Source organism: Festucalex cinctus, chromosome 17 (genome assembly GCF_051991245.1).
Source record: "Festucalex cinctus isolate MCC-2025b chromosome 17, RoL_Fcin_1.0, whole genome shotgun sequence".
Lineage (NCBI taxonomy): Eukaryota > Metazoa > Chordata > Actinopteri > Syngnathiformes > Syngnathidae > Festucalex > Festucalex cinctus.
In genome coordinates, this window is record NC_135427.1 from 13615334 (window position 1) to 13640332 (window position 24999).

Sequence of the window (24999 nt, forward strand, 5' to 3'; positions counted from 1 at the left end):
AGGGTGCACCAGTACACACTCTGGCCTCAGTAGGACAACTGTGTGCTACTTGTGACAAAATACTAGTTAACAGCTTTTCACTACTAGCAATCAAATGTCAACTAGTGCAGTTTTGCCTTACGAGTCAAATGTACAGTTGGACTCCTGCGTATTTTTAATTGGGCATTCGCAAATTGACATATTTGCAGATATATTTTTTTTGTGTGAACGGAACCCTGATCTCCGTACTAGTGCGCCAAGTTCTCTAACTGAGGACAAAAGCAAACTAGTACATTGTCCTTAATCTGGAAATGAAGGATATTGAATACATGCTCAAGCGTCTTTTCCATCCCCATCTACTTTGCAATGGTTTTCAATGGAATTAATGCAGATGACAAGACAGCATTGCAGTTTCTCAACAATACAGCAACCGAGCACGGCGTACTTTTGTGCAACATTAGAACCACCAACTTTGTGAAGTGTGCACTTTTTGTTTGTGCGTTTGTGTACAGGCTTGTCAAAAACCCTGACCGCCTGGAGGTAAACAATACGCGTCTTTCCCCCCAAAAAAAAAAAAAAGCAACAGGATCGAGTGAGCGTCGTCGTCTTGACAGAAATGAGCCGAAACGTACTAAATGTAGCTTTCGCTCGTTTGGGGTTTCAAGTAAAAGCCAGCGTCATTGCGTTGCGACACGCTTAGCTGCTTCTTGAAAGGGGACCGACGTTCAGGAGAGGTCGACGGGGGAGCACTGCAAATCTCAAATGCACTCGGTGTTGAAAAAAAACAAAACAAAAACAAAAAACGTGGGTCGGGTTGACCATGGAAGTAAAATTTCCAGCAGGTGAACGAAACCGTCAAAGGAATTACGTCTGTATAGAAAATGCCCTTGGAATACAATTGTATGTTTGTTTTTTGCCGAAAGTGGCCAAGGCAAGGCAAGTGCAACTGATCCAATCTCACAGCACTGCAAAGATAGAAGCAAAAATACAACCAACCCACATTAGACCAATCAGGATGACTCTCACATTTCCAAACATTGTTTTTTGATGTTTAGTCCCCGTTTCCCTTTTTTTTTTTTTTAAGATACAGAACAAATCAGCAGTTAACGGATCCAAATTAATATGATGGTGCCTTGAGATGCAAGCAACTTGTATCTCAAATCCCCCCCCCCCCCAAAAAAAAAAACAAAAAACAAAAAAAACAAAACAAAAAAAAAACACTGAAGATAATTGTGTCTGTTGACATGTACATCAACACTATTTAGCATTAGCATGAAGCTAACGGATAAGCTGCTCAAGTCAACTTCAACTGGGAGTGGCCATCAAAAGCTGGAAGCCTACATTTGCTGCATATTGTCAACTTAAACGAGTTGCTCACGGCCACCATACCACGCTTGTAATGTCAATGATAACCGATATTCATATGCAGTAAAAGAGAAAATATTTACGTAATAAAAAAAATAAAAAAATAAATAAAAAAATAAAAACCTCTTTAAATTGACAGTTTGTTTAAAAATTATCAGCATGTATTACGCCAAATTAAAAAATAAGCAAGTTTTCTATAAAGTTTTCCAAAATTTCTTAATGCATTCTTAATGGAGTCATTGAACCATTATCAGCAATGAAAAGTTAATATTTTGTCCAGAATTAATTTGATAACTTCATTATTTTTCATGTACAATTAATACCTTTTTTTCTACTTGCTGTCGACTGATGATGACATCACCTGTGCTGAAGGAAGTGGGTAACAACCAATCAAGGTTCACCGGTTTTCAGCAAACTGAGCCATGATTGGTCGTTACCTACTTCTGCTTGACTGCCAAAAATGGGTAAGTAAGTAAAGTATCCCTTTAAATAAATCAATAAATGAAAAGTTCCCTGTACCTCACTGAGCGACAAATACACGCGAATTGGCGCATGCACCGATTGCTAATTTTGGGTTTTCGTCGGGGTTCGTAAAAGGTTTCGAAAGCTCTTTGAAGACAGTGAATATGTTTGTGATAAAAACTGTCTGTGAACATCTTACATATCCTGATGAAAACCCTCAATTTGCTACGTTCGCAACCATTCACCGCTCATTAGATACCAGCTAGGGATGCACGATAATGCTATTTTCCACTGATACCGATAAACCAATAATTTAGAGATGCCGATAACTGATAAGTAAGCCGATAATTGTTTGCAAAATTAACTTGAATACAAATATGCTTTCGAGTCATATTATAAGTCTAACAAATACATTGAAACATTGTATAAACTTTGTACAATGTTTCAATGTATGTAAAGCAGCATGAAGCTGAATTTTATTGATATGAGCCACAACCACAACAGATGGACCAACGTGGCATGTCTATAATTATTGCTGGATTTCTTTATTATCTGTATTAAGTCAAAATGCCGATAATTATCGGCAGATTTCTCTATCATCTGGTTTATCTGTTTGACGTCAAATTGTTTGATAAATGCAGATAATTATCGGCCACCGATATTATCGTGCATCCAGCTTTATCGACCTTCGGATTTGTAAAACGATAAAATCGGCCCTGCCGATAAATTGCTACGTTTTACTCACAAGTCAAAGCTAAAAAAGAAAATTATTCGAATGACCACTTGCATCTCAAGGCACCACTGTTATTTCTACAACAGGAATGGGGGGGTTTAAAATGTTATAGCTCTTTGTTTTGGAACATTTTCGAACAAAAGCCTTCAGCAGATACGGTGCAAGTAAAAATGTCACTTAAAAAAAAAACACAAAAGGGGGAGGGGAGTAGAGTAATAACTTAAATAGAAGTGCTTAAAATGTCAGTTCACAGAGCCCTTTCAAAAAAACGTCAAATAAACTCCAAAAGCAGGAATCCCATCCCAAGAGAAATGCTCAGCCGTGTGATAATACTAACGTCACTTCAGTTTGCGGTTTGCTGGTCAGTGGCCCCCCCACGTCTGTGATCCGCGCCCGCCGTCCGTTTCGAGCGATCGCTCCGCCTCGGTCGGCGTGCCCCCGTCGTCGTTCGCCGCCGCCGCTGCCCGCTCCTCCTCCTCCTCTCTTTTCCTGCGCTCCAACTCCCACTCGACGAAGGTGTCGAAGAGGCTGGGCCAGGCCTCGTCTTCGCTGTAGTTGCTCAGGTCGGGCCCGATGGCCTGCGTGAAGTTGAGGAACATGTTCCACGTGTCCCTGGAGATGCCGCGGATGCCCGGCGGGTTCTCGGCCAGGAAGTCCAGCCAGCGCTCCAGGATGGAGGGCATGTCCTGGGTGAAGACGAGGCGCCAGAGCGCGATGGCGATGTCCCGCTGCAGCGAGCGCTGGCCCTCGTCGGCGTCCAGGCCGAACTGGAAGGTGAAGCGGTACAGGTCCTTGAAGCTCTCCTCGCCCTGGGCCTCCAGCAGCATGCAGGGGAAGCGAGAGCAGATGCCCTCCAGGCTGTCCGCCTGGATGGCCTTGCAGCCCTCCACAAACTCTTTCCTGGTCGCACACAACAGTTTCACCATTAACACAAGGAATTGAACAAAACTTTTTTTTTTTTTTTTTTGAAACTGAAACAACGCTCCATTGAATGAATCAGTTGGTGAACAAATAATCGGTGGGGGTAAAGAGGCAGTGTTTAGAATCAACCCCAGTCCACAGTCAGTGCAACGTCCAAGTGCATTGCAGCCGGGTCAATGAGTTGTGAAATCAAAAACACCCACTAACTATGGCCAGCAGATGGCAGCGCTAGCTGCTCGGCCCTAACTAGAGCTGCGAATTACAATGAAACATGACGCAATCTGAGTTTTCAAGGCTGACGTGAATGATCAAAGCCTTTGTAACATTAAACCTAATTTGACGGAGCGTCACTAAACAAAAAATATTAGTATCAAAGTCACTGCTGTGGAGAAAATGAATCTTTTCTTTTCAATTTTCGCTAAATGTCACTCAAATGACTTATTTTCAAATGGTGATTACTAAAGAACGGAATAAGGTAGAAACACACTTTTTCTAATGAAAGAATGGAATGCGATCGCCAAATGACAAAATAACAACTGTTCGAAAAACTGCAGTTTGTCGACAATCTTCAGCTTACAGCCGACACGAGTGATGTCATGCGCAATCGTCACGAGATTTCAACTTCAGCATCCTGACGCCGTCTTATGGGTCAGTGGAGATGAAACAACATGTACATTGTGCAACAAAGGGGGATATTTTAATGAGAAAATCGTTTCATTTATTATATTGTGTTTTACGTCCACTCTGATGGACAGCATTTTTTAGCTGTGTTTTTTTTTTTTTTTTTTTAAAGTTGAGTTCAGTTAGGTCATCGCAGTCTGCTGCCTTGCCTTTTACGAAATGTCCTTCACATGAGATTAAAAACTCAAAAAAAGGTAATAAAACCTTGCAGTCCGTTTCCCAGAAGTTGTGAAATGCACTTCCTTTCGAGCGAAGAGCTGCCTTTGCAGCGGTCTTTTTTTTTTTTTTTTTTTTTGTAAACAGGCAGTTAAATGCACAATTTGTTTCGGCAGGCCTCCCAGTAAAAACAGATTATTTGTTGTGCTTTTGATTCATTCTGATTTGAGTGCTTTTTTTTGTTGTTGTGAATCTGCATGACTGCATTTTAACTATGCGAAGCGTTTTCTCTGTCCGCTTTGTGAAACGTGCAATTCAAATACTTCCATAAGTATCAGTTGTGTGACATGTTGGTGTCCATTATGTGAAGCATTTGGTAAACAAAAAAGCTTATAAAATGAGAGCGGGGAATGAGTGACTCAACTGCGAGGCTATTCTATTCAGATGAAGCACACGTTGACGTTGGCAGGATACATTTCCTGTGTACTGGAGGGGCGAGTTACCGTAAAGTAAAAACACCACATGCATGACCCTCCCAATCCGTATATCATTTGTTCAGTTGTTTTTCCAAACAAAACGGGAAGTACAAAAAAAAAAAAAAAAAAAAAAGACTTGTTTTGTCAATAGTCGTTCCAAAAACGAAAATGAAGACAACAGAGAACGACCTGTTTTCCGATTTTGTGCAAAAAATAAGCCCTATACTATAATGCTACATTCAATGATGGTCGGAAGTCAGTATATCCGAGTTGTTTTTTCCCAGTTCCGACCTGAAAGCATTCGAGACGAAAGTAAACAACCAAAATGGTGCATAGTGATAAATTATATTTTATTTTGGTCCTCAAAACTCATTTTGACCTCCAGCAAACTTGCCTTCTCGCAATATTACTTATTTTATTGTTTTTATCTTATTTCATAATTATTCCATACAGTTCAGTAGTTCACCGTATAATTTCATGCAGCGAGATAGCGGCATACCGTCACGTACGTTGCGTTACGTCGAAGATTTCTGAATCAAGAAAGCTATCTAGTTTCATACTCTAGTAAATTGTGTTTTGCCATTGTAGTGACGTCACCGACGTCAGTGAAGTCAGGGTCCTTTACCCCCCGCCCCGACTTCGCAAGTGGAATTTACGAGTTCAAGGGGACGTTCCCGTACACACTTCCTGCTTTGAACTCGGAAAAGGCCGACTTCCGAACCTCCTCGAATGCAGCATAAGAGCGTACGAGCTGTATATTCCTTAATCTGTACGTATACATTAGTGATAGACCGATATTTTTTTTCAAGGCCAATACCGATACAGATTATTTAGTAGTCAAGGCGGCCGATAACCGATATTTCAAGCCGATATTCATTTGCAGTTAAATAGAAAAAAAAAAATCTTTTAAACTATATTGACAGTTAAAATACATATACAATACAGAGCATTGTTAAGCTAAAATAATAATAATAATAATAATAATAATAATAATAATAATAAAAATTTTAAAAGCAAGTAAATAGATCCCTAAAGATTTCTACTGTAAATAAAGTTTTCTAAAATTCCAACATAATTTCTTGATTTATTTTTATTTTTTAAAATAAAAAGTGTAGGGAGTTGCTATTTTTTATAAAGTGGAAATTTAAAAAGATGCATAAATTAAAAATTCCCTGCTCACTGAGTGACAAATGCATGTGAATGTAGCTCATTTGGGGGTTTTGTTAGGGTTCGTGTAACGTTTCAAAAGATCTTTGCAGTGAAAAATTGTCTGAATATGTTCCAAATGTGTTTACAGGTAAAAACAGTCTGCAAACGTCTTACAATTCCTGCTGAAAACCCCAAATTCGCTACGTTCGCAAGTATTCACCGCTCAGTGAGATACCAGTTTTATCGGCCTTTAGATTAAAAGAAATGGCCGATGCCGATATTTGGCATTTTGACAAATATCGGCACCGATAATCGGTCTATCCCTAGTATACATATCTGCTCGAGAGATGGGAGTGGGAAGATGGCCGCCCGGTGGCTTCAACGGCTCGCATGGTATGTGCTATCGGCTATCCAGTAATATATACAGATCAGTGAGTCAGATAAAACAACCAAAAATAAATGAATAAAATATCGCTTCCGGGTTGTTTGGTCAAACGACTGAATCAATGATACACGGACTCCTCCCCCAAAGTGCCGTCTCACCTTGTAAACTTGCACATGGTGGCCGCCTGGAACTTCCAGGCGAGGACCAGCACGCGGAACTCGGCCGGGTCCACGCACAGGTCGTTGCAGAACCGCTCCATGCCTTCCTCCAAGATGGCGTCCTCCTGCTCGTCCTTGTAGCAGGAGAACATTTCCTCGATGTGCTTGACGGACAGGCCGTCTCGTTCCGGGCTGTCCTCCTTGCCGGGTTCCCCCATTAAGGCCGAGATGACGGGCGTCTCGGCGGAGACCTCCAGGGCCTTGGTGCCGTTCGACAGCTCACCGCTGGGTTTTGCGCACGGGGCCCCGGGTTCTTCCTTGTGGCCCCCGGCGCTGCCCATGCAGCTGCTTTTCTTGTGGGACTTAGAGCCGCTCTCCTTGTCGCCGCTCTTGCTACCGAGCGAGGATGTCGGGTTCTTGCACTTGTTGACGCACTGGCCCATGTCTTTCTCCCGGCTCGCCCGTCTGTTGATCCTCCTCCTTCCTTCAGTCACCGTCCGAACCGCCGAGACGCCGCTGCTCTGCCCCCGCCGAATGTCTCAACATACCCTCAAGCCTTGAGCAAACGGTCAAAGATTGTTCTTTTAGTAAGAGGCTGGCACAGTTAGGCCAAGACATATTTGGACAATATTGTGATTAGCGCCGCTCTTAAAATTAGCAATTAAATGTTTAAAAACTTGGGCTGTCAGGAGATTAAAATTTGTAATCAAAATCAATCGCATTACTTCAATAGTTAACTCGCGATTAATCGCAAATTTTAGATCTGTCCTAAATATACAATAATTTTGTTTGCATCTTCTTGCTAACATTAAAGTGGAAACAAAATATTACACCAACAGAAATATGGCTGCATTTTTTAGTCATTGATACAGTAATTTCATAATAATTCATAAAATTGAGTTTAAATTAAAAAGATGTACTGTACTCTAAAAAAACGAGTGTAATCATGACTTGTGTTAAGGTCATTTTTCTACCACTAGATGGAATAATTGCATTTACAAGACGGTGACAGCTCAATGTGCATTTTTCTTTTCATATTAAGAGCTACCAAATCTTTAAGATGAAGTGACTTTTGATATTCTGCACATTTTCAAAATTGTAAAATACAACTTGACCCCAGTCTTCACACATATATGCATTATTATTAAATTTAGGGGTGGTCATTAGTCGCACATAAAAAAAAAAAGTGGTGATAAAATAACCTTAACTCAAAATTAATGCACCAATTTAATTTATTTCCAATATAATTCTTACATATTGCTGTATCCTTATGTTTTCTTCACTACACAACAATTATTGGTTAATAAACAGTATTGAGGATTTTCTCAACACTTTAATTCAAAATCAAAGTTTATTCTAGTGTTGTTTCCATACCGGTACTGGTATCGGCTGAGGCCCCGATACTGCACTAAAACAGTGGTATCGGTGACTACTAGGGGTGTTAAAAAAAATCGATTCGGCGATATATCGCGATACTACATCGCGCGATTCTCGAATCGATTCAATAATCGGCAGAATCGATTTTTTTTTATTTATTTTTTTTAGGATTCACACCTTGAGCATGGAAGAATGTTATATGAACGGCACATTAAGCCTTAATATTTTTATTTTAATGCTGTTCAAACATGAAACAGATTACAACCTCTATAAGACTGAAATTTCAGATAAATAAATAATACATTTTCATATAAATCTTACACTCTACAAGCTTACTGATTAGTATTTTATAAATATGAATGAAAAAAAATCGCAACAATCGACTTATAAATTCGTATCGGGATTAATCGGTATCGAATCGTGACCATTCGTATCGGGATTAATCGGTATCGAATCGTGACCATTCGTATCGGGATTAATCGGTATCGAATCGAATCGTGACCTGTGAATCGTGATACGAATCGAATCGTCAGGTACTAGGCAATTCACACCCCCAGTGACTACTAACAAGTAACGTGCCGATACCATTAATTCCGAGGCTAATATAGGACTTTGGATGCAGCATCTTGTGTCTTGCTCGTGCACAACATTCACTGATATGTGACATGTTCACTGCATGCTGATCTAAGATATCCAATTGGCCCTTGAATGGTCTAAACCAATGGCAGGGCAGCTTTTTCATGTTGAGAAAAAAAAATAAAAATCTTAGGTATCGGTATGGTATCGGCATTGGCCGATACTGCAAAGCTGGGTATCGGAATCGGTATCGGGGGCCAAAAAATTGTATCGGACTATTTAATTACTCGATAGAATAATCAATTCTAAAAATATTGGATAGTAGAGGTCCTATTTACAAGTACCTGTGCCAAAATATGCCACGATCCACTTCTTGCACAGCCAGTTGTCAAACCCTTAAAAAGAAGAACAAGTGAAAACAGCATTCATGCTGTTCCATAATATGCACAATAGAAAATGCAAATAAATAAATATGCGTGAGAGGGGAAAATTATGTACAGTGCAGTCGTTAAAAAAACAAAACCCCAAGCACTCGAAGGCGTGGCTTGACGACAATTCCGTCAAATGTCCTTAGGTGGCCGTGCCAGAACTCGAACTTTTGGAGATCTCTGGGTGTAACTTAACAAAATGTGGAAAAAGTGAAGCTCTGTGAATACTTTCCAACTGCACTTTACATTTTGATGGTGTCGTTTCGGACTGATAGATGAATGTGGATGTAGAAAAGGTTTTATTTGACCAAAAAAAAAAAAAAAAAAAAGTGTCTGCATCAGCAGAAAGAAAACATGGAAATGTACACAAGAGATAAAGTAGTGTGTACTTACAGCCTATCCATTGCGTTGGTCACCAATCACAGCCGCTCTCGATGCTTCCCCATCATTCTAATCTTGACATCTGCAATGCTGCAAAGACATAACCTTATGTCATCATAAACAAAAACAAACCGGCACCATTTTAGAAATGATCACGCAAGGCCACACTTGATTGTATCATTGTGATAAGGGGGAATCCCGCTCAGCATGGAAGCAAAGCTGATACACTCGTATTGCTGCGGGCATGTACAGACATCTCCCCTTGAGTGCACTGATCACAACTCCACCCCACACATCTTTAAAGATAATAAAGGCATTTCATGTTTTAATAATCATTCTCAAACCACACGAGCGCCAAATAACGTAGCTGTCTCTTTAATTGAAAAGCGAAAGCCTTCGGCTACCCGAGATTTTATGTACAAAGCACTTCTAAAAACACAAGCGCTGCTGAAACAAGTGCTGTACATAAATAAAAGCTGAAGACAATTAAATGCAACAGAAAAGCTAACATATACATTCTGCATTTCTTTCACAATTCACCAGTTACCCGATTTATGTGGCTTTCTCTTTACCTTAATTGCTCCATTTTTTTTTCCCGGCTTCACTCGGGCGGCAACATTTCTGAGACTAGCTCGTGCCTCAAATTTTAGGCGCAAGACAAAGCCAAAAAAAAAAACAAAACAAAAAAAAAAACGTAAAACAGAGAAAGGACCCAAAAGCTTTTATTTTTTTTCACTCTGGAACTTTGGCCAGCCTAGCTGATCACTTCAGGTTGAGAGAAACTATGTGGGAGGTGGTGACTATGTTAATTAGCTCCAACTGTTTGGTAATCGGGGGCTGCACAAAACTGCTCACCCACTGACACATTTTTCAGATATGCCCAGAGGCAAGCAAGACTTGAATGTAGCCTCATTTCACTAATACTAACTTTAGTGGTTTGAAGTGATTGTAGGCAAGTAATGCACGATCAAAAATAGGTGATGAAAGGTCAGCGTGACGCTGCGACCAATGCGGGGACCGATTAGGAGTGTGTGCAAAAGTTCCTAGCAAATGACTGAAATTATGTCAGTCACGCCTTATAGGTTGTTCTTCCTCGGGTGCTGTGGTTCTTAAAAAACAAAAAAAAACAAAAAAAACGAGCAAACTGCCTTCCCACTTTAAAGGTGGGCAGGAGAGACCCAACTAACAGTCAAGTTTCCACAATACGACCCCTATGGAGCCTATGTACAATATTGTTTATAGAATCATTTGATATAATAATTAATGTACTTAGATGTAAATGTATGTACATTTCCGGGAGTGGCAACAAAGTGAGTTGGCATTGGTTTTAGTCTCTTTATACAAAGCAGCAATTTAATCGGTTAGCCATAGTAATATCAAAGTAAAGATGTACCCGAGTAAAATATCAAGCCACCGGCCGGGGCCCGAACGTTGTCGCCTCGGTTGACTAAAAGTTAGCTATCGGCTAAGCTAAGTCTGTCGATTAAGACCAGAGTCCCAAACTCACCTTTTTTTGAAGTTCCAATGACGTGCAATCGGATAAACATCCCATCCGGTATATACCCGTGACAATAAAAACGGTTATAAGTTGGCAGATACGACCAGAAATAAACTGAAAGCAAACTCGTCGCGTTAACTCACATTAGCTCGCCCAGCTAGCAAGTAGCTAAAAAAAATAACTTGTGAATTGTTAACAGCGGTGGCAGCTCGGTAGGAAAAACGAAAGAAGTTTAGCACTTAACGTTTAAGACGTGTCGTTCTGATTCCACTAAAAGTACAGTTGACACGTCGAAGCGAGTTAAGAGACTACAGCGAAATATATGGTAGTCTATTTCTTTGTGCTTCCCCCTTTTGGAAGAGCTTCTTTACGGGCATTTCAATGCATCACTTCCTCCCTGTTGCAAGCGGCCAAAACAGCTGATCTTCACCCCAGCGCCACTGACGATTATCCTTTAATTCTGTGAAACGACAGCGATCGTAAATATGGAATTACAGCCGTAATAAAATAAATAAATAACAAACGACTGAATGACATGTTCCGTCGATGGAACGTTCAAGAGCTCCTTAAGAGATTATGTTGTTCCGTGGAATCTATCAAAATTATTTTTACACTACGAATCAATAAAAAAAAACAAAAAAAAAAACGGGGATATATTTCCTTAGATTTTTGGGAAAAAAATGTTTAAAGGCAATTGATTTACGTAAACGTGTTGTTTATCGCTCTCGCTTTAAAAAAAATACATTTATTATAATTATGGAACGACAATGACGTCATTACCATGCGACAAGTATTTGAGCCACCCGAGCCAGGGAGCTTCACCTTACAAGGAGTACTCAAGCTCACTTTTCAAAGGTAATCGTATGACTTATCGGTATTTAATTTGACTTTGTATTAATTTAATTTATTATGAAGTCCTTCAGGAAAAAAAAACAAAAAAAAACGCTCACACGCTTTGTTGAAGAAGGGTACATTTTTGTAGTGTTGTTGACATTAAACAGCTGCTGACTCGCTAATCACAGAATTAATCAAGTATAAATGAAACTGTTACAGAAAATACGCTAACTATTTTTTTAAGATTATATATCGAAAGTAATATAGAGTACGGAACGTGTTTCACAACAGCCATTCACCGAGCCTGATGTTGCGAGCAAACAATGTTTTAGCGACATCTAGGGTAAATTGGTGGAATTGCAGGGTTATACGAACAGTATAGTGTTTAGTAAATAATATAATGCGATATTCTCAAAATTCTCACAATGTGAAAAATGTAAACTGAAAAATTTAAATTGGGGAAAAAACTGTTTTGTCTGATACATAAAAATATACACATATAACGGGCTGTATGATTGAATGTTGCCCAGTTTCCCATCATTTATTGAGGCAAGACGCATATTTAAAGTTTAACACCAAACAAAAATGCCACAAAAAATGTATACTGAAATAATGATGCGTACTGGTAGTGGACAAGCATTTAATTGTTCAGCTTGTCACTGACGTAGATGGAGGAACAACAGATACGTTAATTGTAGTACGTTTGTCAATATCTCCCTTTGTTATGCAGGGCCCTGTGACATTTCCGCCAATTGTGAGTCAAGATGACGGCCTCCACTCAGCGGACGGTGTTGTCGCTCTACATGCGAGTGTTTCGCATTGCACGAACCTGGCAAGCCCAAAGTGGAGTGGCAAGTGACACGTTGACCGAGAGAAATTATATACTCCAAGAGGCGCGTACTTTATTCAGACAGAACCAACAGGTGAGAGCGATTTGTGTGACGTTATGTGCTATAGTAGCTGTTTGGACTAGTCGCTGATTGTTATGTTTGCTCTTTTGCAGATGACTGATCAAGAATCAATTAAGAGGTGTATTGAGGAATGTGAAGCAAGGATAGAAATTGGTAAAAGAAGAGGCATGTTTACACTGTGGTGTTGTTGTCTCGTTTGTATGTACAGTTTGGAGGTCAAGTTAAGTTCACATGTAAACGTTACAGTGCATTTATGCCAATTTTTTTGTCAGTGCAAAAGTATGCCTATTACAGTGTTTCGCTTTGTCTCACAGGCCTGCATTACCGCATCCCATATCCAAGGGCTGTGAGTCAAATCTTTTTTTCTTTTTTTTTTACTTCCTGCACTGGAGCACAAAGTTGAAAACGTGATGGATTTTGTTTTCTTTCCTCCCCGCAGACGTACCTGCCGCCGCTGGGACTGGCCACTCAGAAAGGGAGGAAGCTGCGAGCGCAGCAGCGCCTGAGGAAGCAGGCCAAGCCAATTTATTTAGAGTCATACGAGGAGACCTGACGATCGAGCCGAGCTACCAGAGAACGGAACTCGAGAGCGACGGTGTGGCCACACGAGCCCGATCTCGGGGGGCTGATCATGCGTCGCTGGCACCCACGGACCATGCATTAGTCATGAATAAGACGCGTCCAGTATATTTGTTATTATCTTCTGTTAATATGCGTAATCATGCAGTGCCATATTTGCAATTAATTTATTATTCTGTACTTTTTTTTTTTTAAAGCAGCACCAGACTGAAAAAAAGGAGAAGCTGCCAATTAGAAATGTGTTACTTTATTGTTTTCAATAAAGTTTATGTGAGACAAATTGAATGTTTAATCACAGAAACTATCAAGAACTGTAACATGAGTGAGACCTATCAAGTTTTCCTGGGCACATTTTGGAGTATTTACGTAGTTCTTTGTATTCCAGGACACAAGCAGGCCTGCGTGCCAATCACAAAATGGATCATGGTAGATTAAAAAGCACATTAAAAAGGAATCCCAAGATGCAGGCAACTGGCAGTGATGCAACAGCTACAGTGTCTGAAGCAACACATTTGTAAAAGAACTTCACTAATGAGGGAAGGAAGCTTGTTTTTGGAACCATAAGTGGTTCCTTAAGCATTCCTGTAAGCACCACCCCCAGACAGATAAGTCAAATCAAGTCATCTTGACTTATATAGCGCTTTCAAACAGTCTTAGCTGTCACAAAGCGTTTAACAGAAACAACAAAACAACATCAAACATTAACAACACAATCACAACAAATCAAAGCAGTTATAGTTGAAAGAGGACAGAATCAGTGTCCTTTCAGCAGTTGATCGGAGACGTGAACGCAACATACATGACGTCACACGTATGCTACAAGCTGTTTGCTTACAAGCTAGCTCATAAACAAGTGACAGATATAACACACAAGATGCCAAGAGTTTTCCAAAAGTTGAGTTAGCTCACATTCTGGTACCATAAAGCAAACCTCAAAAACAAAAAATGGACCACGAGGTCTTGGTTGGCATCTTAGTGAAAAATACATCTCAGTGACAGAAAATATATTTGAAACATGAATGTGACAAGTTTGGCCACTAGAGGTCATGGTATATCAAGCATTTTGTTCGTTAACACACAACAACTGTACCAAAATGATATTAGACTGCAGTTTTGATGAAATTTGGAATGTAAAGGCTATTATGCATTAAATATTCATTTTATGTTCTAGATCAGGGGTGTCCAAACTTTTTCATTTGAGGGCCACATACAGAAAATCAGAAGGACGCAAGGGCCACATAATGTGAAGAGAAATTGTGTTTAGTCCCAAAAAATTGTACAAATAATTGATTTGTGCTTTTGCATATTTAGAAAAATGCTACAGTATAAAAACCAATTTATTTGTAATATGGCAGCAGGGTTATTATAGTTTTGGAATTTTTCATTTTAGTTAGTTTTTATTAGTTTAGTTCTTTAAAAAATGCTTAGTTTTAGTTTAGTTTGTTAGTTTCATTATTATTATTATTATTATTATTTGTATTTTTATTTTTTAAATGTGCATTACTTGTGCGCAATATAAACACCATGGGAGCAGCATCATCTGAAGGTGCTTTTCTATTGGTTGCTGCTAGATGACGTCACTTCCGTGTGACATACTTTCAAACGTCATTATTCCGGTTTATATCAAAATATATTACTAAAAATCACATTTAAAATCATCCCCAAAGGCTCATGCATAAAATTAATTACCGAAGACTAAAACGAAGGACATGTTTGCTATAATTATAGTTAGTTTTAGATAGTTTTGTAAACATAAAATGTAGTTTAAGTTCGTTTTCGTGTTTTAAAAAGCATTTTCGTTTTTATTTTATTTCGGTAACAATATTGTTTTCTGAATTTTAGTTTGAGTTTTTTCATTAGCTTTAAATAACCTTAATGGCACCTGTTTTTCGGTACCCTCCGTTCTTACTTTGACCATCTCCAAACATTTTTGTTTTGTTTATTTTATTTAAACTGAGTCAAATGCTATTGTTAGCATATGTCGGGGGCAACTGAAAAATGGACGGCGGGCCGCAAATGGCCCCTGGGCCGTAGTTTGGACACATCTGTTCTAGATTGTATCAAATTAAACTTTGGTTTTATATAAAAGCACAAAACGTCTGACACTTGTACCAAACAAATCAAAATGTTTTTAATATAAATATACGTATGGTGATACTGATACGATCCCAAAGCAGTAACGTGACCCATTTTGCGTCCCAAAACTAGATCACTGGGAAAACAATTCTTTTATTTAAGAATTTACCTGACAGCAAAATGCCAGTGAGGAAATTATGATTCTACTTAAAGGAAAGCACCATCCCAAGATAGAGTAAAGTGATCCATCACAAATCCCTTCACTCTGGGTGCATTCATAGAAAGCCCCCAGGGGAAATATGATGACAAAAAAAAAAAAAGTCCAGGCTAAAGAATAATGCAGGAGCGATACAGCGAATATGATAAGGTAATTAGAGGCTTGTAAATAGTTGATCCTTCTCATCTTTCCCAGTCAACTTGCCTCAAGGATTTCCATGCAGATCACATTCTTAGTTGTCCCGACTGCACTTGAACTCATCGTTAAATAAATATCAAGTTTGCTTTCACTTTAGTGACATAAACATCACATTGTGCTTTTCTTCACTCCTGTCCCAAACATTTCTTAAATCCATTCCATATGTTGGTTGTTAAATTTGAATACTTGGCGAGTTGGCAGGCACTTCCATAAAACCAAATATTTACCAATATTAAGATGTCAATTTTCTTTGTGTCTATTATTTAGCAGGGTGTCTGTTAACAGATCCACTCCACTTCTTGTGTGATCAAAGATGACAAGGCTTTAACATGTGATAATACTAACAAGGGACTTGTGCAAGAGTTGTTGAACAAAGAGTGCAAAATACGCACAGAGGCCCAACTGTGGTGTTGGGTCGCAGTGGGCTGCTCCTCGGTAACTTGAAGAAGCCATCAAATATTGAACAGGCCTCCTTTTTGTAAACAAACATATTAGCTGTTTGACTGATAAGCAGTCTTGCCATCCTGGCATGATGGGGGGAAAAGCTTAGAGCACGGATGACAAACTTAAGGCTCGGTGGCTAGATCCGGCCCGTCACATCATTTTATGCAAATCATCAATTGCCATGAAACCTGCTCAAATCTGTAAAAAAAAAAAAAAAAAAAAAAAAAAAAATGTCATGTGTATATTACAGTTACTTCAACAATAATTGAACAAAAATGTCACAAAAAGTAGGTACCTAAGTTTGCATCTTGTTCTGTTTGTCACTATACGTCACTGGAATAGAAACAGGAACAAAAATGCATAAATAATAATAATAAATAAATAACAAATAAATAAATAATCAAAACCATTAAAGTGCAAGTCAACTTTAAAAAAACATTTCTTGACGACAATAATATGTTATATGTGTCCTCACTAGTCTAAACATGACATTATGATTAATATTACATTTGTGGAATATGAGTTATGAAGCAAAAATCCATCCATTTTTATCCATCTCAGGGGGGCGGCCATTTTGTCACTTGCTGTCGACTGTAGCTGACATCATAGTTACTCAGGGCTCAGGCAATGACCAATCACAGCTCACCTGTTGTCTGAAGCTGAGCTGTGATTGGTTGTTACCCCCGGAGCAACTGTGATGTCATGTTGGTACAGTATATAAACCAATTTATTTGTAATATGACAGTAGGGTTATTATAGTTTTGGAATTTTTTATTTTAGCTTTTATTGCGTTTTGAGCTTTGTTTTTTTTTTTTAATTTAGTGTGTTTTAATTAGTTTTCAGGGTGGTTCTGTTAGTTTTTATTAGTTTTAGTTCTTTAACAAATACTTAGTTTTAGGTTTTAGTTTAGTTCGTTTCAGTCTTAGTTTTAGTTTTAAAAAAAATGTGAATTACTTGTGCACAATATTTAAAAAACACCATGAGAGTGACGTCATCTGAAAGTGCTTTTCTATTGGCTGCTGCTAGATGACGTCACTTGAGTGTGACATAGTTTCAAACGTCATTATTCCGGTTTATATCAAAATAAATCTACTAAAAATCACATTTAAAATCATCCTCAAAGGCTCATGCATTAAATTGATTACCAAAGAATAAAACGAAGGACATTTTTGCTATAATCATAGTTAGTTTTAGTTAGTTTTGTAAACATAAAATGTAATTTCAGTTAGTTTTCGTTTTTTAAAAAGCATTTTCGGTTTTATTTTATTTCGTTAACAAAAGTGTTTTTGGAATTTTAGTTTTAGTTATTTCGATAGTTTTAGTTAACTAAAATAACCTTTAATGGCACCTGTGTTTTTCGACACCCTCCCTTCTTACTTTGACCATCTCCAAACATTTTTGTTTTATTTGAACTGAGTCAAATGCCATTTTTAGCATATGCCGCGGGCAACTGAAAAATGGACGATGGGCCGCAAATGGCCCCCAGGCCGTAGATTGGACACCACTGATTACACGATCGCCAATGGTTAAGAACCACTTATTTCGACAGTGTAGTTTATGTGAAGCCAATAAACTGCTCTGCACTTATTTGTTTCAAGAGATAAATGAGTGTGAAAGGCAAATCGCTTTCAATGCCTGACCCCTACTGTGATATGATCATGTTTTGTATTCGTGTTTACACCCTATGTATCGTGGTGTCTATTATTAAGTTCAGTGTTTTTTTTTTTTACTACTTGACACACAGGGAATGATTCCGACGGATGCATTTGTACAATTCAATTAAAGTGATCAAGCACAATCATTTCGCTTATTGCGCATGAAGTTGGATGGAAAACTCATTAAAGGGGGCAGATGAATAATGGAGCAGGGCGTGTTGGGCTTAGCTTAGCTTAGTTTACATCTTTGCCGGGCGGCTCGCGGTGGGTTCGGTTCGGGGCTGAAAAGCGGGGGGGAAGAGGAGGGCCGACCTGGCAAGCGTGTGTCAGCACGACGCGGTGAAAGTGAGCAGCCTCATTGAAAAGCCTCATCAGGCAAAAATGGAAAAAAGGTTAGGCAGCCAGATAGCGAGCTGCAGGCTGGACGGCTGGCAGGCATTAAAGGGAAAGATAACCTCTCTCATTGTAATTGGCGGGAAAAAAAAACAAAAAAAACACAGTGGGTACGAAATGCCTAATGCAATGTGAAAGGCTTCCGATTGTACACACACAGTCTATTTATTTAACTGTGACGTTTGTTCATATGCATCGTAAAATATGTCTTGTAAAACAAATATAAAGGCAGAATAAAAGAACATGTCAAGAAAGAAACTAGTTTCATGATGTGTAAATTAAGATAAAATTAGTGGTGTCGGGCGATTAAAATTTCTTATTGTAATTAATCGCATGACTTGAATAGTTAACTCACGATTAATCGCAAATGTTATATCTGTTCACAAAATGTACAAGAAAAAATGTTCAAAGTTTTCAAAGTGGCAAAAAATTTTAAACTAATAGAAATATGGCTGCATCGTTTACTCATTGACACAGTATTTTCATAATAATTTAATTACAATTAAAAAGATGTGGGGCGGCACAGTAGGTGACTGGTTAGCACGTCCGCCTCCCAGTTCTGAGGACTCAGGTTCGAGTACAGGCTCCAGCCTTCCTGGGTGGAGTTTGCATGTTCTCCCCGTGCCTTCGTGGGTCTTCTCCGGGTACTCTGGTCTTCTCCCACATTCCAAAGACATGCATGGCATGTTAATTGGGTGCTCCAAATTGTCCGTAGGTGTGCTTGTGCGTGTGGATGGTTGTTCGTCTCTGTGTGCCCAGTCATGACAGCTCCCTCGCTATAATGTGTTGAAGTTATTTTTCTGCCACTAGATGGCATACTTGCATTTGTAAAACATTGGCGACAGCCCAGTGCATTTTTCTTTTCATATTAAGAGCTACCTAATCTTTAACATGAAGTTCTGCACAATTTTTAAAATTGTAAAATTCAACTTGACCCCAGTCTCCACAAATATATGCATTATTATTACATTTATTACTACTAAATTTTGACGTGCATGTGTTTGCTGTGTTGCGATTGGAATTTCCCCAGTACAGGATTTTCAAGTAAGGGCATTAATCGCACATTAAAAAAAAAAAGAAAGTGCCGTTAAAGGAACTTTAAATGAACTCAAAATTAACGCACTAATTTTGACACCCCTGTGCGGCCACACCAAAAAATTGCTCCCTATTTCCATTTTTTAAAATTTTATTACAGCCTTAAATTCAATTCATTTTCCCTAAAATTCTACATACATCCCCCACAGAAAAAAAATCTTGATATTTGTAAATTTTACAGCATTCATATACTATTTTATCATTTTAGTATTTGTTCTTTTTTTTGTTTAAACTTTAAACGCGCAAAAGCCACATCCAGACACAGGCAGCTCAGTTGCACTCATCCGGCCATGCTTCTTCCTCCGAGGTGCCAGGGAGGTGTAAATTAATAATCGCAGGTCGGAAAAGTGTGATCATCTGCACATCCTTTAAATGTGCCTTGTTACGAGAGACAAGGCTATAATGTGCTGGTCTAATTTTAGCCCTGGGTCCAAAAAGCTGTGTTGGTAATTCACTTGGCACATTAGCATGTCTATGGCGAGGAATCAGTGGCGAGGTTGTGGGGGCTTTAATTGCTTTCGACTGTCAAAAAAAAAAGAGTCTCCTCACCTGGGGAGTCTTCCGCTTTGAAATGACACCGAGCGACTCTTTTGCAAACAGTGGCGATGGAGAAAAAGGGGGCCGGTGTAATTTGGACTCACGGGAAGCCGGTGTCGACGCGGCAGGTAATATGGTGCTAAACTGTGGTCACAGAGTGGAAAATTGCATAGATAGATCAACAAAGAGGCAATATTTGTCATACATAGATAATCATTTTGGACCAATTAACTCATTCACTGCCATTGACGGAAAAAGACGTCAAATGATGCATTTTTTTTTCTGGTCTGGCAATGAATGTGTTAATAAATAGCAAAAAAAAAAAATCCAAGTGGTCCTTGCAGCTTTCTATTTTTCTGTATGTGCCCCTCAGAGGAAAAAGTTTGGACACCTCTACTGTACATTATATGAACAATTTATAATTGCTTCATTGATTTTTTTACCATGTTTAACTCATTCACTGCCATTGACGGAAAAAGACGTCAAATGATGCATTTTTTTTCTGGTCTGGCAATGAGTGTTTTAAGTGCAATTGTATAATAGTTGTGATTTGTGAATCACTGGGTTTATTTCTTCAAAGCAACCTTTTGAACTGGATGTTTGCCTGAGTGATCGAGTCACTCTTGATAGCAGCTGTCACATCAAATCAGTCTTGAGAGGCGTCTGTCTGCTGTTCGTCACTCCCAATGAAGGTCACGCTCACCGGACACAACATTAGGTACACCTGAAAAGCCTAATTAGATCCAATAGGAGCTCATCACTGGATGAATTAAACTTGTAAGTCAAGATACTCTATGAAATATATTCATTTATATTATTTCTGTGGAAGTTGATGTAAGTTAATGTTGGGGAAAAAAATGTTTCTAAGCTTGTTTGGTGGGCTAAATCTAAGCAAACAAGCAACAACAACAACAAAAAAGTCAGTCCACAGAGGTTGTGGACGTACCAGGCTGACCTCAAGACTAAAAATAGCCTCCAGTCGTCGCTAATTAGCAAAGTAATGTGATTAGATAGCTTGATTGGAAAGAAATGGACAGGAGGATTTATTGGTGAGAAATGGACAGGAGGATTTATCCTGTTCTGCAGCCTTGAGCATAAAGCATGAGCACTGTAAAAAAAAAAAAAAAAGAAGATATTTACTTAAAAAAGAAAAAAACAATAAAGTTTTTTGCACTCAAAAATTCCAAGTAATGTTTTTAATTGTTCCTTTTATTTTTTATTTTTTAGTTACTCAAGCATTGAAAAACAAACTCATGACCTTCCACTTGGAGACAACCACTCTACCACCTGAGCCTTGCCACTCTTGCTGTTTGCCACTGTACTGCATTGCTGGTGGGTCCAAAATGAGACCAAAAACGGGTCTTTGAGTTGGAGGTACAAGGATTCTGCCTGATACCATCACTATACTAACACAAAAGGAGCGGCATGGTTCAGGTGGTAGAGTAGCTGCGCTTGTTCCTCAACACTTGACTAGATTTTTTTTTTTTTTTTAATAAACTGGTAAAATGTACTCAAAACTCTCCTTGTAAAAAAAAAAAAACTTGACTAGGTTTTACAAGTATTTTTATTTATTTATTTTTTTTACAGTGAATGGCATTTTATTTATTTCGTTTTAATACAGATGACTCAACCTGTTATGACTCAGGTCATGCAGGGTTAATGTTTGGGTCTTGACTCATGACTGGGTCACATCAGGGTTAAGTTTGGGTCATGACCGAGAGGTCAAGTGTCTGTGTTGTACTGATGTAACAAGTGTCTGTTTTGGAACCGATGTAACCGGCATCTAGTTTCAACTGGTTTTAGGCTATGTGGTGCCATGTGATGTCAGGAACTACGTGATGTCAAGAATCCTTAAAGGTGTGTTCAAGGAACTTCTCAAAAAGTAGAAGCCAAACGTTTGTTTGCCACTTTAAAAAATGCGCATCTGGCAGACCATCCTACCAGCTCTCCTGCTCGTCCGCGGGGGTGGGGCAGGACGTCGTTACGGAAGATTGATTGACGGGATCGAGAACTAATCGTTAAGATGATCCACCCGGAAGACGCAGCGACAAAAGATCCTTGAATACACCTTTAATCTCTTTACTGGGTAAACAGCCAATCAGATAATCCCATGTCACTACTGGTACCCACATGTATAGCTACAACCAATGAGATTGATTCACGGTCTATTTAAGCCAAACTGAGAAGTGTGTGTCTGTCGGATTATTACCTGCTGTTCCTCTGTGCAGCTCCGCAGCCCAAGGGGGCTTGGTGTCTCGTGATTCTCGATGCATTCTCGTTGTTTTTGTTTAGTTAAGTTGTGTGAATAAAGAGTTAAAATCTTATTTGTGTCTGCTCTTTTGAGATCCAACCTCCAGCACATGACACAACCACAGGCTATCTGAGACAATGAGTCAGGACAAGTCAAGGTTAACATTAATCCTGACCGCTGAGTTATACACCGGTCAGACTGTTATTCAGGGATGAGCTTGAGCGTTTGACCCACGGGAGCCATCTTTAATTCACCGCCGCAAACTCCGCAATGACCCCCCGCAAAATAGAGGAAGTCCCGCTGTACTCGGGGACTCTCACTTCCTTCACAGCACAGTGGTCACCTCATTGGACAGCCGCACACTCAGCAGCGGCGAGGTCTATAAAAGCACTTTGTCATTCCTCGGGGAGGACGCTTGAGCAAACGCGAAGTGACGCCTCCGTTTTGGACTAAAAAAAGAAGTAAAGCGGGGAAAGAAAACGACGTTTGTCTGACACAGTTAAGTGAAATTGGTCGATTGTCTCGGCGGGGGCGCGACTCGGGTGATTGCTTGATCGCTCCGAAATGAATCCAAAAAGATCGGAGAAGAACTCGGCAGCCGTGACCTCTCCAAACTGTTCAACCAATGTGTTTGGGTGTGTGTGTGTCAGACTCATTCCTTTGCAAATTATCTATTGATCACCACGCTGATTAGATGGTTGCCAGGAAGCACAATGAATTGCTCAACCGTCGTCAACCTCTTCTTTATGCACACTTGCACTCAGAACCTGTACGAAAAATTCTGCAGTTTCTTCTGAAACTGTCCACCTTTGTCAAGGTAAAAAAAATAAAAATAAATCCAATCACCAAACAATTTTGAGATTTCAGGGAGCAGGCAGCTGTTACACGTCTCCCATTGATCACGTGTTTGATTACTGATGATTTTTGTTGCAAATGCTCATGCGCATGCACTTCACCAATCAGAGAGTATTATCGATTTAGCTGCCTCGGGTGTTGTGAGAGTGTTTTGGGTTAGGTCCTTGTGATGTTGTAGGTTGCTATGCAGTTGCTATGGTCCTGTATTTATCACCCTTATTTTGTCATATAGGCCTTTATTGTGTCATATAGAACTGATCATGGCCGGAGTTGCTCAGGGACACAGTTGTCAGTACGTCAAAATTTGTTGGTCAAGGTTTCTTTGTCAAGCCAAAGATTTCTTTGTCAAGTCAAGGTTTCTTTGGCAAGTGAAGGATTCTTCCTCCAGTCAATGTTTCTTCATGAAGCCAAGTTTTCATGGTTAAGTCAAGGTTTCTTCATCAAGCCAAAGTTTTCTTTGTCAAGGTTTCTTTGGTAACTCAAAGGCTTCTTTGTCAAGCCAAAATTTTCTTTGTCAGGTATTGTTCGTGAAGTCTACGTTTTCTTGGTCAAGTGAAGGATTCTTCATCAAGTCAATGTTTCTTCATGAAGCCAAGTTTTCTTTGTCAATTCAAGGTTTATTCATCAACTCTCGGTTTCTTCATCAAACCAAAGTTTTCTTTGTCAAATCGAGGTTTCTTCATCAAGTTCTTTCTTCGTGGCCACCTGCATCCAGCCCTACACTCTGTACTTACTTTGTATTTTTGTGTTCTACATTCAGACATGCTCTCTATTGTTACTTTGTATTTTTGGTTATATAAACTCTGTTTTTTAACTTCTGTGTCTTGTCTGCTTTTGGGTCCAAAGTCTGCACCTCATCATGAGATATAAATGTTTGTGCAGGATTTACTGGTGGATGAGGGGTAGTTGGAACAATAATGGGCGCACATGAACACAATGGAGAAATACGTTGACGTGGCAAAAATGACATCAAATTCTCCAGTGTACAATGAAAGGGGCAGATGGAGTTACAGGAGAGGACAAAACCTCAGCGGTGTTCTCAGGTCCTCCACTTACTGACGAGCGTATTGTCACGTTAATAACAGCCTCTCGTCCATTTAGTGTAACGGAGACCGGTGACTGTCAATTTGCACCTCTTCTGAAGTCGACGGTGACATAAGGGCTCAATGAGGAGGCTGTTTGCTGTAATGAGAGAGCTGGTCTCCTCTGTTGGATAATGTTGAGACTGCAGAGCTTTCATTGATGGTGGAAGATTAGATGAACTTGGCCTAAATGTTACATACGTTTTACCACCCACGTCTCTTCTATTGAACATAAGAAAGTTTTGATCATTTGGAAAGGTTCATCTTTGTGATTTATGCAGGTTAATAAAGGTCAAAACAAAATCAATAAATGAAGTTAACTAAGTGCAATTTCTGGAAAAATTGCATAGGAGTGCTGAAAGCTGAATGCTAATAGCTGAATGCTTATGAAGTAAATTGAAAGATAAATTATGTGAAAATTACGAAGTTTAAATTGAAGTTAAAAGATAAATGAATAATAAGAAAACTTGAACTGCAATTTGTCTAAAGTAGGATTTAATCATTTTAGAGAAATTATAATCCATTTCCTGATACGATAGTCAGTTGGTATCAAACCATCGAATGTACTAAATTGTGGCCCAAGCAGGGTTTGAACCCAGATTTGAACCCAACATTCCCACAATTACACAATTTTGCGAGAAAAAAGAAGAAGAAAGAAATCAAGAAATAAATTCTTCATCCATCTTGAACTACATTTTAGGGAACATCCATAACTGTGTGCTTCCTATGAGATGTGGAAGCTGCATACATGTCTTTGTGACTCCCTGTGAGTGTTCACTACAGGAGTTTATATAATAAATACAACAGCACAACAAGTCCTGGTTACATTAATCTTTTTTTTTTTTTTGTAGAAAGCTACAAGTGAGTGCCATTCATCTCTGTGTAGTTCCCACGGCTAAAAAGAGGGGCAGACTTTTCAACGTTTCACACAGCCTCAGTCTATTTCTCACTTCTGTATCCACACGCCCACAGTGAGAGCTGTTGAAGAGAGACGGCGACCAAAAAAAGCTTCAACTCACACACAGTGAAATCCTACAGGGTCACTACAAAACAACCACAAACACACACACACACACGCAGCACGTATCTGGCAAGTTCAGGTGAGTCTCGTCCATGTAAACAGTAGTGTCTATTCCTTTAAATCCAG

At 39.3% G+C, this 24999-nt stretch overlaps 2 protein-coding genes across 4 annotated transcripts; one reads left to right on the forward strand and one right to left on the reverse strand.

Moving 5' to 3' along the window:
• Positions 1 to 1164: 1164 nt before the first annotated feature.
• Positions 1165 to 11452, reverse strand: dcun1d3 (defective in cullin neddylation 1 domain containing 3). 2 transcript variants are annotated; one of them, XM_077502986.1, is made up of 5 exons: positions 10735 to 11452; positions 9240 to 9317; positions 8763 to 8813; positions 6466 to 7021; positions 1165 to 3439 (listed from the first exon to the last, which is right to left on the reverse strand). In XM_077502986.1, the coding sequence occupies exons 4-5, from the start codon at positions 6906 to 6908 to the stop codon at positions 2902 to 2904; spliced, it is 981 nt and encodes a 326-aa protein (XP_077359112.1). In that variant the 5' UTR covers positions 6909 to 7021; positions 8763 to 8813; positions 9240 to 9317; positions 10735 to 11452; the 3' UTR covers positions 1165 to 2901. The 2 variants fall into 2 exon arrangements, with proteins under 2 accessions (XP_077359112.1, XP_077359113.1); XM_077502987.1 differs by lacking the exon at positions 10735 to 11452 and adding an exon at positions 9800 to 9821.
• lyrm1 (LYR motif containing 1) lies at positions 11317 to 13329 on the forward strand. 2 transcript variants are annotated; one of them, XM_077502988.1, is made up of 5 exons: positions 11317 to 11580; positions 12290 to 12482; positions 12563 to 12635; positions 12785 to 12816; positions 12910 to 13329. In XM_077502988.1, the coding sequence occupies exons 2-5, from the start codon at positions 12324 to 12326 to the stop codon at positions 13021 to 13023; spliced, it is 378 nt and encodes a 125-aa protein (XP_077359114.1). In that variant the 5' UTR covers positions 11317 to 11580; positions 12290 to 12323; the 3' UTR covers positions 13024 to 13329. The 2 variants fall into 2 exon arrangements, with proteins under 2 accessions (XP_077359114.1, XP_077359115.1); XM_077502989.1 differs by having other exon boundaries at positions 11324 to 11580; positions 12563 to 12623.
• Positions 13330 to 24999: the final 11670 nt, after the last annotated feature.